This window comes from Prionailurus viverrinus, chromosome C2 (genome assembly GCF_022837055.1).
Source record: "Prionailurus viverrinus isolate Anna chromosome C2, UM_Priviv_1.0, whole genome shotgun sequence".
NCBI classification, from domain to species: Eukaryota; Metazoa; Chordata; class Mammalia; order Carnivora; family Felidae; genus Prionailurus; species Prionailurus viverrinus.
Window position 1 is genome coordinate 127,832,927 of NC_062569.1, and position 17,525 is coordinate 127,850,451.

The following is a 17,525-nucleotide window of genomic DNA, read 5'->3' on the forward strand; positions in this document are numbered from 1 at the left end:
CGTTTAATCTGAAAATTAACTTAAACCTTTTTACATTTTAACTGACTTAGTGGAGCAACATAAGTGGGATGAACCCCTGTCAGTGGGAAGACTGGAGGTACAGTGAGGTAGGCATACGGTTTTGAAATCAGGAGTCTCTGTCTCATCTCCTGAACCTGTTAGCTCTGCAGCCCTGAGCCAGTTAGTTTGTCCTGAGCTTCAGCTTCCTCACCTAAAACATGCGGCTAAAATCCGTACTCCACAGGTTTGGACAAGGATTCATCAGCTTATGAGCATCCAAGACTCAGATCTCGTTTCTGTTTTACGCCGTAGGACCTTGTCACTGGACTCGTGTTTCTTTCACTGTCTGGACTAAAAATAAAGGAAGTTGATAACCTTTGCAGATGCCATAACACTGAGAAAGACGAGATTGCAGAACGAGAGCATCAGAATTAAATATATCTCAACAGACTGAAGTGATGGGTCAGCACTGACAAGATTAAGATTAATGGAGTGAATTTAAAACTTAACATTTTAAAAGTTAGCTGTAGAAAGACAAACTGAGGACCCCAGGCCTAAAGGGGGAGTACATGTGTGTCAGGGTGGTGGGGGCAGACAGAGTTCAGTGTTTTGAAGTCCGTTAAAATACCTCTGACCAATTGAGTGTTGTATTTGCCAAAAGAACACACGTAGTCTTAGCTGGCATTAGCAGAACTACGTCTGGATCAAGTCGTCTCCTCCCTTTACCCTGAACTGGTCAGATTATGAATGGAATGATGTGCTCCTCTTGAGCGCTACATTTTCAGGTAGACTTTTAAGAGGAGGACAGTGAGGATATTTGGTGGGGCTGCCAAAACAAGTCCAAGGAGTACACGTAACATTGCAGAAGGTTTCGTTGTCTAGTTCTTGGACTGTGTTTGAGATGCCCTGAAGCCCAGCTGAAGGTTAGGCTGCTATTGGTTGGAAATTGATTCCTAAGAGAACAGTCATAGTGTCTGTAGCCATTTCAGTAACATGGCTGCAAAAATATGTCTTCCCCAAAGAGGGATTCCTATGAAGGAGTTGGGTCGCAGTTAAAGGTACAAGGCCTAGTTTCCAGTTCAGGAGTCAGGTAGACCCATTTTGCAGCTGGGCTTAGAGCCTTGTCACATGGCTATCGAGATGTCTCTTCCCCAAAACAGGATTTGATGCTGCAAGGAAGATGCCGTGAGTCGTGGGCGAGTAGTGGGTGTGTGGGCCGTTGCTGGCATGCGTGGGCTTGCCGCTCCTGTAACCACTGTGCTTTGTCCATGTGTCCTGTTTGCATAGTATTCTGAGCCCTATCTTTGAAGAATAGGTCCAGCGACACAGCATGTACAGCATGGGTATGGTATAGATAATAAGAACTCAGTCATTGTAAATAATGAAGCGGGGCCTGGGTCGTCTCTCTTCAGAGACTGTGTATAAATTCCAACACTTGGGAAGCAACTGGATAGAATTACAATCTAAAATTTCCTCCCAGTTTAGTTCTGAATGTTCGGAAGGACCTTTTACATTATAATCCTTTTCCTTTTTTTCCCAAGAGGACAAAGAGGACAAGCAAGAACAGTAACAGGATCAATTCAAAAACACCTGAGGATAGAAGCTCACATATGAGAGGACGTGTTTAGAAGCTGACATAATGATGTATTTTTTCATAAAGTAATTCCCTTTAACTCACCCAATGTTTGTTAAACACATTCTGTATGTATGGCTCCGTGCTAGGCGTTCTGGGTTCACACAGATTAACCCAATACCTGCCTTCAAGACGCGGACTTCATATGACTTAACGAAATTCAGTTCTCCTAGCCGTCCTCAGATGTTGCCACCATCGGTAGTGCCATTTAACATGTGAGAAAACAGAAAAATAGTGAAATGGCTGATCAGTTGCTGAGTTGGGGTGCAAACCCAAGTCTGTCTTATTCCCAGGACTTCACTCTTACCCTAGAGATAGAAGGTAGTTGAAGTCATGGGAGCAATAGAAACCCAAAGGGAAGAGAGAGGTCCTGAGATGGAAGGGTGACAGACAAGTGCTTTTCATCTGAACGTTGTGATAATCAGTTGCCTGAGGGCCAGTGTTATCCAAAGATATTTGTAAGCGATGATAAAGTATGAGAAGCCAATATTATCTCCATTGTTTTTCTCATCTTGCTTCTTTATAAGCTTAATTGATAGGCCCAATATATATACAGTCAAGAGTATTGTATCTAAGAGTGTGAAATAGCACTCTCGATCTGTCTTCTGTTCGCTTGCCTTCCATGGAGTCCATCAGACCTTGGCAACCTCATTTTTTTGTCATTTCAAGGTTTAATTTAAATTCTAGTTAGTTAACATACAGTGTAATACTGGACAGCCTCATTCTTAATATACATATCTTTTCCTTCTTGTTGAGAGTAAGCTCTTTAAAGACTGAAACTAAAATTTGGAAAACTAAAATTATCATTTCTGTTGTTTATGGGATAGTCCATATTCTGGAATGTATATGCCAACATATAATACTATGAGAAAAAGAATTCTGGCCACAAAAAATTATTTATTTTCTTTCCTGCTTCACCCTGTATTCTCTTTTATTATTATAATCAAAGCAAAATATATGTATTTGGAAAACCTTTTGAGAAATGGGCAATTTTTATTGAGTGGAGACTTTAGTAACTTGAACAAAGCCCCTCCTTTTTGGGGAAAAATAAAGTGCAACATAAATGAACACTTGTAGTCGTTTAATTCTTACTTTGTTTGAGGTCTCCTTTCTTAAATTTTGGTGTTCTTGAGATTGAGAACTTTTTATTAAACCTTCTGTACAGTGATACAATAAGTGAACCAAAGCAAACCATCAGTTAAATAGATGTTAAGTGCTCTTTCCTCATCAGATTTATTTTGTTCTTTTCTTTTTCTTTTTTCTTGTTCTTGTTGTTGTTGTTGTTGTTGTTCTTCTTCTTCTTCTTCTTCTTCTCTCTACTCTACTCTACTCTATTTCATTTTATTCCATTCCATTCCACTGGTGGCTTCTCTATCCGTCATTGTAGGTACTAATAACTTACCATGTATCTTTTTGGGGAGGATATCTAAATTCATCATATAAGATGTGAGGTGTCTATTTTCTTTTTGTGGTTGCTTTATACTTCCACATTTCCATTCTTTTCATTTCTCATCCACTCTTGCAATTTCTGGATCCTTTCTTGCATACACAAGATTACTGTAGAATTTTGTAACAAATTCAGAGGGATTGCACCAACTCTCATGCTTGGCAAGAAAGCCATCATTACATGGTAGGAGGCGCCCTCAGATGCTGCTTTGTGTCATAGTTATTTTTCTTCCTGCTCTTTCTTGCTTTCTACTTGTCCTCTGCTGTTCTCTCTCTCTCTCTCTCTCTCTCTCTCTCTCTCTCTCTCTCTCTTCCTCCCTCCCTCCCTCCCTCCCTCCCATCATCTACTTGCTAATGAAAACATCAAGCTGTTCCTATTTTCTTCTGTATAACGGGTTAACTTCACAGTTGGAATGATTCTTCTTTTCTGAGAGTTGCCATGCATGAAAGGATTGTTTCACTATGTTTTCATTCAAGTCAGTTACATTGTGGAGGATGTAACACAATCTTCTTGGATTGTTGCAGATGTCCCCCCAACGAGTCAGGGAGTAGATCACAAGCAGGTCCAGAGAGAATTGGGAAATGTTGTACTGCACCTGCACAACCCCACCATCCTTTCTTCCTCTTCAATCGAAGTACACTGGACAGTGAGTCATTGTTGCAATATTTGATTTCAGTTTTAATAAGATGACTCCTGGGGGATCATTATATGAAAAAAATGTATTTATGGAACAGATTGCTTATAACTATATATATATATATATATAGTTATATGTAGTTTTATATATATAGTTATATATATAGTTACATGTGTATAGTTTTATATATATAGTTATATATATAGTTATATATATAGTTACATGTATATAGTTATATATATAGTTATATATATATAGTTACATATATATACACACACACACACACACACACACACACACACACACATATAGTTGACCACTTTTCCACCAATGACAACTTTATAATGTAAGTATTGTTTATTATAGTAGCTGTGCACTGGCTTTAAACAAAAAAAAAGTTTCATGTTATATTTTCTATTATACTGTAATAGTAAACTTTATCATTCTCAAAGAAAAGAAACACAGAATATTAATTATAAATATATAACTTGTGATAGGATCATTACCACAGAATTTTTTTAAACTTAGAAATATTTCTAGGTAGTATTAAGTAAATGTTTGAAATTAGAAAGTGGTGAAACACATTTTCTCATCCTTTTGGTCCTGACATATCTCTAGATGTCTATCACAGAACTGTCATGATGCCTAACATTTCTGCACAAACCATAGAAATTAATATCTAATATTAATATATTAAGCTGAAAAGTGAATACATTATAAATGATAGTGAATCATTTTTAGTATTCTATCTTATATAAACTAGAAAACTATAAAGTGAAGCCAGATAGAATTTTTTGCATTTTGTCACATTTAATTTTCATAATTTTTAAATAAACCAATAAAAAGATATAAATGGTTACATTTTTATTTGTCCTTTTAATAGGTGGACCAACAATCTCAGTATATTCAAGGATATAAAATTCTTTATCGGCCATCAGGAGCCAACCATGGTGAATCGGAGTGGTTAGTTTTTGAAGTGAGGACCCCAACCAAAAATAGTGTGATTATCCCTGATCTCAAAAAGGGAGTCAACTATGAAATTAAGGCTCGGCCTTTTTTTAATGAATTTCAAGGAGCAGATAGTGAAATTAAGTTCGCAAAGACCTTAGAAGAAGGCAAGTATGAAATGTGTGATTACTGTGCTCTGCAATATATTTGTTAGGTTTTTATTAACTTAATTGAAGAAATGTTAATGTTACTACTGACACTAATTATTAACTGTCTTGATATTGAACATTATATTTGCTAATAGAATTTGTTCAGTTAGAGCTTCTGAAGACCAAAATTCCATAACATATGACTTGTTTTAATAGTGGCCTCTGTAAAAATGTGCAAATGTGAACTGAACTGTCTGTTACTTAATGGCATATATAGGACATACTCAATTGTTCAGAACTAAAACTCACATTTAAAGATAAACTTCTTCTCAATGTGCTTGACTTTCCATTAATTATTTTCCATTCACTTATTGAATGTTACTTTAAGTAATGATTTATAAATAAGGTGAGTATTGACTTGGTTTTCCCAGGACTTTCTGGGGTTAGCATTTTATGCTTATGCCTCATGTCTATGGAAACCGCTCAGCTCTAGCAAAACCAGTATGATAGGCTACTCTATAACTGGAATTTTAAACCCTTATTTACAGAAAGTTTAATGTCACAAACATATTCTTTAATAAAACCAGAATTTTCTGTAAAATGTGTTTATTACTTTGATTACATAAATGATAAGGATATAGTTAATGTCATGGGTGATTAATGTATACCTTTATACTTTGGAACATTTGTAGGGAGAACATGAGACTAAGGTTGTGGGGTAGGAGAAACAAGAATTTTCCTGGCATATTTTGTGGAGATAATCTATGTAACTTTGGTTATGGAAAATTCTCAGTAGCTAAAGAGTTAGCAATATTGAGGAGACACTTAAATCATTTGGGACGATTCAGACTTGGATGAGACATATGCATATATTGACATAGATTTTATATAGTTACTACTTGACTTTAAATGTTGTGTCTGCTTCCAGTGTTCTCTAATATATTCATAACCTACTTTTTAAAATAATTTAATAGCACCCAGTGCCCCACCCCAAAGTGTAACTGTGTCAAAGAATGATGGAAATGGAACTGCAATTCTTGTTAGTTGGCAGGCGCCTCCAGAAGACACTCAAAACGGAATGGTCCAAGAGTATAAGGTAATACATATATAGTAATTTACTGACGGACACCCTTCTCCCCCTACCAAAAAAACAAAACAAAACAAAAAAACCCCACAAAAAACACACACACAGAAAAAGCTTGTTTAAATTGTGGTTATTTGGCGCCATCTGCTGGCCAATGGAGCAACATGTAAAATTATTTGAAAAATCCTTTCCTGTTCAGTAATTGTGGAATAATTCTTCAGCCATTTGAAGAAACAGTTAATTTAAAAGAAGTAATCTATATGGTCACAAAATCTATAGCTCCATGTAATTTCACACAAACAACAAGTATGAATGCTAATAAAAAAGTAATTTTTTTTACCTTAAAAAAATACCTTGAATATATTTTGCAGGATTTGGTTGCCCCATGAATTACCTATGAGTCAAATTCTATTAAACATGGTTTGCTTTATGTTTTTTTCAACATATTTGAAATTTTCGTTCTTTGGAGCTAAGTTGGAAAACTTATTTTAAGGTGCACAAAATTTTTTTTTCTATAAACTGTGTTTTAGTTTTAAAGGAAAATGTCCTGTCTCAGAGGAGATTCAGTTATAAATTTATGTATGTTTAAATGAATTTTAAAAATATAAGATGTCAAGTGGCTTAATCTAATATTCTGACAATTATTTTTACCTGTGAAGTCATTGGCTTTAGTAATTAAATTTAAGAGTCTTACATAGATTTTGAGCAAATATTTTCAAGCATGACAAGGTACAATAAAAACTAATTTAGGGTCATGAGATGTAGCCTATCAATGAATCTATATTATAGGAAAGGCTTAATGATCCATGATAAATGAAGAAGTGATTGATTGAATCAGGGGAATCTCAATAGAAAATATCTTTCACAGGTCTTTTTTTCCAACATATGTGTAAACATATTGCATACTAGAAGAATTTTAACTGCAAAACATGTATTTCCGCAGATACTGCTTTGTATTCCCATGATACCTGAGTATTTTTCTAGTTACTATCTAAACTGTGATACGAGTTTACCTCACATATGTGAATATTTTAGTCTGTGTCCATTGATAGGAAAATGATGTTAAAAAGGTGAACACATTTATCTTCTACAGGCAATTGCATACTAACATCAGAATCACTTGTGGACTCATTTTCCAAGTATAGGTACCTGACCACCATTCTGAGAGATTCTGATTCAGTAGGTCTGATAGGGCACTTGCATATGTATTTTGGTAGATCTTTCCAAGGTGATTCTAATGTGCACACTTGGTAAGACCCAAATAAAGACCATCAGTGTTCTTTTGAGTAGCAAATTGGTTTGTAAAACAACTAGATATACTGAGCTTAATTTAGGTCTGATATTTTCTTAAAATGATTTTTAAAAACAAACTGAAAACCTCTTTATGAAATTTGCATATATTTTTAAAGGGTGACATTTTATAGTATTTAAAATAGTGCTGTGAATGCCCCTCAAATGTTCTAAGATATTTCAAATTAGATCTTCTAGTGTAATTGAGTCGTTAAAAGGTACTAGTCTCTACGATGTAAGTGTTTCCTCATGAATATCAAGGTTATCTCAATACTGGGGAGTGACAGGATGCTATGGTTCAGTCCAGAAAAATGAACTGTTATAGAGATTATTAAGGATTTAAAATGAGGTGATGTCTCAGCTCTCAAGTAAAATTGTGTAATGTAGGCATTTTCCCCTAAGAGCCAAAGCTCATTTCTCTCCAGAAGAAATGCAAAAGGGTGGGTTTCACTTAACTTCATGGTCAATTTAAAATAATAAAATGCCTTTGAAAACCTGATTGACTGGTACAAAATCAGTTTGTGGCTTTGGTTCAGCTGTGTAATGTAATTGGGGAGGAAAAAATCACAAAGGAGTCTTTATTTCCAAATGGTCAGATCCTGGTATAGAGTCTGACCATTTGTTGGTGTTATGCATTGAAACAATATTAAAATAATGTTAACCTCCAAAGAAAAAAATAAATGGTGGTTGCCTACATGATAGGAGACACTGGTACTCTTTCTTGGGTTTATTTTAAATCCCATTCCGTATTACAGTTTAGACAATAGGCTACTTGAAACTAATCCTACATCTTGCTCGAGGACATCGTAAAGAATAGAGAGTGTGTTTTACTACTCCATGGACCATTTTCTTGTGGCAACTGAGTCCAAATGCTGTCATGCACCATATCCTACTTCTTGAACATTGCTGAGGGGCACTCTGATTAAATAATCCTTTAGTGAAATTTAAATTAAGGATTACTGTGTAGTTCAGGTATCTTAATTTCCTTAAAATAATTTCCCGTCACAAATATTCTTATCAAAGTTATTGAGCTATACACTAATTTTCTTATTGGAAGAATATTTTTCTTTCAAATATGTGTTGTTATTTTTCATTGTCTCATATATGTTATCAAAGACTCACACACCACAGGCTGAGTAGACTCCTAGGAAGACCCTTTCTCCTTGTATCCAGTTTTATTTATTTACTTTTCACTAAACTCTATAACTCTACACCGAACATGGAGCTCAAACCTGGGACCCAGAGACCAAGAGTCACATGTTGTAGTAATTGAGTCAACCAGGTACCCCTGTCCAGTTTTGTTATAAATAGCCATATTTATACGAAGGTACTTTAGATTAAGTTATTGATCTTTATCTGGATATACACAGCTTTTTGCAAAGCCTTTTTGGCAAATAATTTCTAGGCGTTTAAAAAGAAAAAAACACTCTGTTGATTTGGACTGATAATAAGAACCTGTGTCTTGGAGCAAAAATGTATAGACTTTCCCATTATAATCCTTTCAAAGTATATGAGACAATTTAGAGAGGTTTTGAAGGTACTGCTAACCTGAGGTTTGACGGGGAGAGGCCTCTCAGAACTAGATCCTAGGGAAAAATGACTTTTGCAGCATCCTGTATTAGGTTCACAATGAGTCTGAACTTGGTCTAGGTCTAAAACTGAAATGCTATGCTGATCTTTGCGTTCACTTAAATAGTTTACCAGCTTAACATTCCTTGTTCTCTTCTTAAAGGTTTGGTGTCTGGGCAATGAAACTAGATATCATATAAACAAGACAGTAGATGGTTCCACCTTTTCTGTGGTCATCCCTTCTCTGGTTCCTGGGATCCGGTACAGCATAGAGGTGGCAGCCAGCACTGGGGCCGGGGCCGGGGTGAAGAGCGAGCCACAGTTCATCCAGTTAGGTGAGTGCCAGTACAGATCCGCTTTGACAGTCTGTTGCTGTATCCATTGTCCTGCCTTTGTTTTTTGTTGGTTGGTTGGTTTGTTGGAAATAGAGCTACAACAATATATTTCATAAATGCAGAAAAACATATACAAGTATATAATTATGTAAATATAGAATAGACAATATAATATTATGATTACATAAATGTATATAATATATATCACAACTAAACTTAAACTTAGCCGAGCACACATTTTAAATTATATTTCAAGCAAAGGCTGTCAGCATTCATTGTCATACTAATTCTATCCTTTTCTTTTCTTTTTTGGTCTATTCAACAAATACTATTAATTGAGAACCAAGGATACCTCAGTGGGTAAGAAAGACAGTCTGAACATTCATGGAATTTATAGTGATTTGGATGAAAAAAATAAATTCCCATGAAAAAGTTAACACTAGGTATTAGAAGTTTAAGCAATATGCAACTTATATTTACCATTCTGCTGTCTGTTTTTTTTTTTAAGTTGTTATTTATATTGAGAGAGAAAGAGATAGGAGAGAGTGGGGAAGAGGCAGAGAGAGGGAGAGAAAGAGAATCCCTAACAGGCTCCACACTGTCAGTGCAGAGCCTGATGAGGGACACGATCCCACAGACTATGAGATCAAGAGCCAAATGCTCAGCCAAGGCAGCCTGGGCTCACGCCACCCAGGCACCCCGTTTTTGGTGTCTGTTTAAAATGTTAATTGCTTTTTATAACAAAAGATAGATTCAAATGTCAAAGAGAATGGGAATATGGTTATATGCTAATTACTTAGATAGTTAAATACAGTATGTGCTTCAAAAGTGGTTAGATGAATTAAAAGAAAAAAAGAAAACTTAACAGAGAAGCATTGTAACAACACTGTCCTGTAGTCAATGTCGCATGAATACAAAATACAAATTAGTAAATGGTTACTAGAAAAATGTAAAGCAAATAATAACAAAACAGCAACAAATACAACTATAAATGGAAAGGGAAAAGAAAAGTGTCAATATTAAGAGGCTACATTTAAATTACAAAAGATGCTGAGAGCCCAGTCAACATTGTGTCTGTTCATTTCAGATCCCAAGTTAAGCATTAATAAGATTTTATGTCCATTTCTAAATTATGGAAAAGTATCAGATATATGCATTTTTTATACTTCACAGATAAGTGCATAGTATTTTTGCATTTGGATGATAATTGATGACATTCAAGACATTATTTCAAAACAAAATTAAGAAACATTTGGCTTTGAATAAACTTTACATTCAATTTTACATTCAATAGGCTTTACATTCAATTTGGAAACTGCTATCATTGTTCCGTTGTTAAGACAATGCTATCTTCTCTAGTAGATGTCCTTGCCGAAGTCCTGTGGTATAACACAATAAAGTCCACCTGAAGTGCAGTAATTGTGGGGTAGGACCCTGTTCCATGTAGACATGGAGGGTCAGGGGCTGATGAGGCTTAGCTTTATTTAACGTGGAGCTCCCAAGGTTGACCCAAGGCCAGCAGAAAGAAAAAGAAACACATAGTGTAGGGGAGGATTTAATGGTGCAGATCTAGAAATAGTGCATGCCTCCTGCCCAGGACTCAAGTCACGTGATTCCAAATAGATGAATGGGGACACCACAAAATGAAATCACTGGTGAGGGAGCTACCTCCCGAAAACTCTATGCTATGGAAATAACATTCCAACCTTCAGAGGGGAGCTTGCTCCACCCGCCAGAGCATGGACCAGAATTCGAGTTGGGAATTATCTTTTTAAACAGTGATTACGTGTGCATCCTTTAGGCGGAAATAGTTTCATGATTTATTTCAGCATCATCTATTACAAAATTCCAAGTAATACAGGAAACTAAGAGAATTACTTGATACAATTTTAGGTAAGATAAGGGAAAAACAGTCTCAGTATAGACCTTTTACTCACTTGCCCACTTTTATGAAGTGACAGTACTAACTTATTAAAATTGATATTATAAGTTACACTGTGATGACCTTATACATTGTTGACGTCACTTACCTACTTTTGTAACATGTGATTTTAGTCCTGTGTTTTCAGAGCTGAATTGGGAAAAGGCCATGTGTAATTTTATTTATTTAAGATTTAAATCAAGGGATTTGAGGGTCAAATTGGTTTTCTTGAAATTATAAATGTGTTCCAGTTTTCCATATCTTAATATAGCCTCAGCTGCAGTGAGACAAAGACTGAGATACAGAGTGGCCATTTTAATTCATTAGTCACACCACACTTTATTCTCTTAACCCCATCTGGTCGCTTGCATGGAACCTCTCTAAGCTGTCTCCATAAAATCTGAAGCTACCCAACTTAACCTTGCACAAATAGCCATGAAATCTATAAACTTAGTAGATACAAAAAGTGTATCAGGGAAAAAAAGAAAAAGAATAGGTCTGCTTGGTGAACTCGCAGAGGATGAAGTGCATTTACGATAACTGTAGATAAAAGAGCCTGGAACATGAAATGAAACATTCAGTCAACAAACTGTTGAAAGCAGGTAACTGAGAGAATTTATAAAAATAGGCTTTTCCGGCTTGACCCTCCACAGAATAAAATCTGGGATTCTGTTCAAAAAAAAAAGGTAAAAAAAAAAAATAATAACACCACACACACACACACACACACACACACACACACACACACACCTGTGAGTAGCAATGTAGCTACCATTTTACATAGAAAGGGGTGGCACTTTCACAAGACTGTTTCCTTAGCCACCGAATGCTGCTTATTTGTCTAACCAATGTCTTATTGGGACATAATATCATCTACTAAGAAAAAAATCATCTGTAGATTTTTTTTTTCTGTTGGAGAAATGTTATTCCTAGATAATAAGCTATCGTAGTTATTTTTCTGAAGAAAAGGGGGGGGTGGAATTTTGGACTAGAACAAATGTTTCTATTTTATTTTTTTTAACGTTTATTTATTTTTGAGACAGGGTGAGACAGAGCATGAACAAGGGAGGGTCAGAGAGAGGGAGACACAGAATCGGAAACAGACTCCAGGCTCTGAGCCATCAGCCCAGAGCCCGACGCGGGGCTAGAACTCACGGACCGCGAGATCATGACCTGAGCCGAAGTCGGCCGCTCAACTGACTGAGCCACCCAGGCGCCCCAAAATGTTTCTATTTTAAAACAGGTTCATTACCAGAACATTTTCAGACTGTAAGAAAGCACCAGCCCTGATGAAATGGACAAACCCTTGTTTCACCAGATGTTGTGGGGGAGGAACATTAAGACTACAGACACTGGTGGGAATTCTGCCCACTGGGCCACCTTGGTGTTGCATCAAGTCAGAGCCCATGAAGTAGGGTATGGCTCTGATGACAGCACAGCACTTCCAGTTCTCCATAGACTCTGCTAACTGCGCTGTGTGCCTTGATGGAATGGTGGGCTTAGACAATGAATCGTGGTGGGTTTAAACATGAATGCAAAAATAAGTACATTTGAATAGCCATCAATCCCATCAATTTCAAATTCTTGAATTGAGATAACAAAACACAAACCTTCTTGACTTGATAACACTTGTAGTTCTTGTCCATATTTAATGTTCTTATATCTGTTGTTGATCACGGCTATTATTTTAAAAAGAAAGATGACTTGAAAAAAAAAAAACTGTGGGACACCTGGTTCGTTCATTCAGTAGACCATCCGACTCTTGATCTCGGGGTTGTGAGGTCAAGCCCCATGTTGGGTATAGAGATTACTTTTAAAAAATAGGAATATTATTCATAGTTATTTCAGTGGTAAGATTATCTTAATTTTTCTTTGGTCTTATATTAAACTAAATTTTATAGACCCTTTGAACATAGGCCCAAATAATGTGTTTATAACACATTTTAGAGTCTTAAAATAATAGCCTATACAATTGGGGTATAGGGATAAAGAAAGTATACACTGTTTTTTTCAATATAGACCTTAAGAAGAGGAAATAACCTTTTATTTGTTAATATTTTAAAACCTATAGAAGTCTGAGACAGTTTATATCTTTTTTATACAACTTATTTGATACTCCTTATTTATATACTATTGTTGACATATTTCACTTTTTAGATTTATAGTTTCGTATTTATCTTAGCACTAACCTGTGAAAGTTCATCTAAGCAATAAGCTGCAGAGTTTTCTGGAGTAAAAAATAGAAATTGTGCGCCATTGTCTTTGTTTTTAGATATAGTCCATAAAATTACTGTATCATATGTGTTTTGTATGAAGAGAAAGTGAATATAATTTTGCTGACAATCTCCTGGACTATTTTAATTAACAGAGGTGGATGTCACAGAATAAAAGACAGAAATTACTGTTCAAAAATTGACAAAGTAATGATAGCCACCTTAGATAAGTATGCATTCATTGTCTCATTGACTTTTAAACCCACATTAATCCAAAGATGGCATTTCAGATTCTCATGGAAACCCTGTGTCGCCTGAAGACCAGGTCAGCCTTGCTCAGCAGATCTCCGATGTGGTGAAGCAGCCAGCGTTCATTGCCGGAATCGGGGCAGCCTGCTGGATCATTCTCATGGTGTTTAGCATCTGGCTTTATCGACACCGCAAGAAGAGAAATGGGCTGACTAGTACTTACGCGGGTATCAGAAAAGGTACTACCTTTCCTAAGTTTTCCATTTTGTAATATGTTTGTGTAACTCCTGATTTTAATCTGTGACCCCAGAATATTCATGACTATATATCTCCTGTAGTAAATTATTTTCATATAGAAAGATTTTCAAAAGTGCTTTTATTGTATTGTCATCTCCACCCGTTGACTCCTCTTGATTAGCAGCACTTCCAACAAGGGTTTATCCGTTTCAGACTCAATTCCTTTAAAATAGATTTCACCAAGGTAGGTCCACCCTTGTTTGTTACACCGTCTCCTGTGCTTTGGGGGAGTTACTCCATGGTTTTACATTCTTGAAGAAATGTTTTAGCCTCGTTGTCCCAGGAATTATAAATACAAACTCTGCACTGAGCTTAAACGGAGTGCTGTTGTTTTTGTGAAGCTGAAGAGATTATTTGTAAACTAATTATTTTATGATTCTTTCTGATGGTCTATCAGATAGTTATTTCTTACTGAACATAGAATGCCCAGCTAAATGATGTACCTCCATTTGCAGAGAGGAGTGTTTATTTTATTTTTTTTTATTGCTGTATTTAAAGTTGCGGAGTTGAATATCGATATGCCGTTAATTAGCGGTGGGGATTTTGTTACAAATGTGTTGATAGTTTTAGAAGAAAGAGTTTACCTGGCTGCTGTTAGTTACAATTGTTTGGATGAACTGAGTACACCAAGAATTTTCAGACACCTTCGCCATACATGCCTTTGAAGTCTGTACATTGGTGATTTGTATTTTTTATTCTTTGATAAGATTTGTGAACGTTCTCAGGCAAATAATCCTCCCTGCCCCCACCTTCCGAATAAATATATTAATCAATTCTGGGCCTCTGATATGGGCTATAGGTAGTGTGAGTGAAGGTTCTGGCTATCTGGGGAGAGGCCCAATTTATGTCTTTAGTCCAACTAAATTATTTATACTGCTCCTTTTTTGCTCTCAAAACTGTCCTGGTTTATATGACACATTACACATTCACCCTAGTCATAGGGCTTCTATGCAAATCTAAGACAACACTTTTGCTTTGCGGCAAATGTAAAGGGAATTACCGATAAACACATCCCCTCCCCCCACCATCACCACCCTTTAGAAAACCGTCAACAGAATTTTTGAAGGGAACATTTCCTAAGTGTCTTGGCTAAGCCCTTTCTCTAATCAGTTATAGGCAAAGTCAGAATTTGTGGTGCTAGCTAGAACTTTCCTCAATGAGAAGTTCTCTTGACGGTCCCTGTACACTTATAAAACAGCCTGGAGAAGCAGTCTAAAATATTAGTGCTCTCAGTCACAAGGGATCTTGGCAAGAAAGAGTGCACACAACTTCATCACCGTGCTGCAAAAATAAATTAATGTGCCTCCTGCCTGTGGGTGTGCAGCATTCTATGTAGGTACACTTGCTGCAGCATTACCATCCTTAAAAATGTTTTTTTTTTCAGATATGTATTCTGTCTAGAGATGAAGCAAAATGTCAGTATCCCTGCCTGTGAAATGGAAAATGAGGGCTTGGAGGTTACTGCAAAGGGAGCTGGCGCTCATTATGTATACAAAGCAGGACAATGTCCCTCACATGTGTCGCCATATAAAACCTTTGACTAAACGGCAATGCCGAGAAGGGGCTTGCGGGTGTCCCTGTGTCGTGGGGCAGGGAAGGGGCAGGGGTGTTGGGAGCTGTGTTTTGAAATCCAGCTTGAAGAGGATAAGTGATTTAATTAACGCGCAGATGAGGACTCTCTTGAATTCTCCGGGAATCTTGTACTTCTTAGTGCCATAAGGTGCTGTAGCTGTACGGTTATAACAATTGAATGCTCTGTATTGTCTTGAAATCTAAATATGTGACATGAAACCCACTTCCTCTCTGAAATTTCTCTTCTTCCACTAATGTACTTTAAGCATGCTGGCAGATGCCTATGTGCTCTTTGTGCAAAACCTATTAAACTAATATCATTGTCCTTTTAACTAGCTTGTGTTAAAGCAGAAATCATAGAACATAATTACAAATGTAATTGGTGAGCATTCGATTCAGCTTTCCCATTTTGCCTTGTTGGCACTTTTTCATAATTCTGTTTCCATGCAATTCAAAAAAAAAAAAAAAAGTGCATCCTGAAACCTTAAATTGTCTCTGCCAAAACAATGCCAGTAATTAAAAGAAAAATCGAGATGAAGCATTTCGAAGAAATAGACGTGAAAGAACCTATTGCCCTATAAACCATCAAGCCAGAGTGTGACTTTGGGTGACAGTGAGCATTTTTAAACACCCCCATTTATCTGTAGATAAACCCTATGCTGGAACATGCCATGTCCCTTTTCCACATGCATTCACACGGTGCACCAGCATCACTGGGTAAAAAGAGATTATTGTATTATCAGAGGCTTTGAAAATTAAGTTGTTTTTTGGGGTACAGGCTGTAAAAATTTCACTTAGATGGACTTCTTTTCATCTCTCCTTCAGTTCCTTTAACTGGGTTGGCAGTTAGCTAAGAGTACAGACAAGGACCTTTCATATTGCCCCTATGTCCTTATGACTGCAAATTAATGCTCAGGCACTTGAATAGCTTCACTTTCCAATGTACCTTTTATTATTATTATTATTACTATTATTATTATTATTATTGTTATTTATGAAGACTTGTTACTATGACTCTGAATTTTTGATTGTAGCTAAATTACATTGACTGTCTGAAAAGACCTAACTGAAAGAAAACACAGCCCGGGAGACCGCGGCTGTGCTCCAAACGAAGGCCAGTGTGTAAATTGGGTACACGGCATTGAGGGTTTCGTTTTTGTTCCTTCTAGTGTGATCAGAGATAAAACGGTTTGGTGAAAAGTGACAATTGCGTGGCATGCCCCAGCGTTAACAGTTAGCAGCCCCAAAGGCTCTAATCCCAAAGTAAATTTCTGGGAGACATTCATATGTGAAGTGGAAAATACATTTTTTGGCAACTTGATGATCCACGATAAGGAATTGATATTCTAGTTTGTGTGACTTAAGGATTTCTCAGACACAAACTTTAGTCTTCAAGAAAGCAGCGTAGGTTCCCTTGCTGTCTTTGCCAGGTCAGTGTTTACTTTCGATTAATGCGAAGAGCTTGGGAAATGAGTCAGCCCCCTCCCTCCAGGAAATGACATGGAAACACTAGTGGTGTTATCCAACACCCAGCATTTGGGAGGAGGTGGCAAAAGTGGGGGAGGCAAGGCTGCCACTTTTGAGGTCTGCAGTTGAACTTCAGGCATTATTGACGAGATGAAGATTTATAACTGCAGAGAGAGCGAAGGCTTTCAGTGGGGCGTTATTGTTGTGTTGTTAGCTTCTGGGGTGACGTTTAAAAACTGCTCAGCCTACTCGGAGAAGGCTTCTACATGTGAACTAGAATAGAGAAATTAAAGTTTAAAACTCCCCATTTTTTCCCATTCACAAATTTCCACAATGATAAAAACATAGTATTACACTGTTTACGTGATAAGGTGTCAGGCATTTCTTGGCAGTTCAGTTTTATGGTTCTCTTTGTTTCAGTTTGCTCTTGCCTTCTTTCTTCCCTCTCTTCCTCATTTCTTTCTCTTTGTTCCTTCTTTCTCTTCCTTCCCTTTTCCTTCCTTCCCTCCCTCCCTCCCTCTCTCCTTCCTTCCTTCCTTCCTTCCTTCCTTCCTTCCTTCCCTCCCTCTCTCCCTCCCTCCCTCCATCCCTCTTTGCTTCTTTTCCTCCCTCCCTCCCTCCCTTCCTTCCCTCTCTCCCTCCCTGCCTCCCTCCCTCCTTCTGTCCTTCCTTCCTTCCCTCCATCCCTCCCTTCATTCCCTCCCTTCCTTCCTT

The 17,525-nt window shown here is 37.0% G+C and overlaps 1 protein-coding gene across 4 annotated transcripts in view; it reads left to right on the forward strand.

Annotated features, from left to right (window-relative positions):
- ROBO1 (roundabout guidance receptor 1) overlaps positions 1-17,525 on the forward strand; it is a 409,245-nt gene that overhangs the window by 341,477 nt on the left and 50,243 nt on the right. For all 4 annotated transcript variants that reach the window (XM_047875011.1, XM_047875012.1, XM_047875009.1 and 1 more), the window contains exons 14-18: positions 3,605-3,726; positions 4,601-4,832; positions 5,789-5,910; positions 8,921-9,092; positions 13,517-13,714. In XM_047875011.1, the coding sequence (XP_047730967.1) occupies positions 3,605-3,726; positions 4,601-4,832; positions 5,789-5,910; positions 8,921-9,092; positions 13,517-13,714 (846 nt within the window). The remainder of the gene's footprint in view (positions 1-3,604; positions 3,727-4,600; positions 4,833-5,788; positions 5,911-8,920; positions 9,093-13,516; positions 13,715-17,525) is intronic.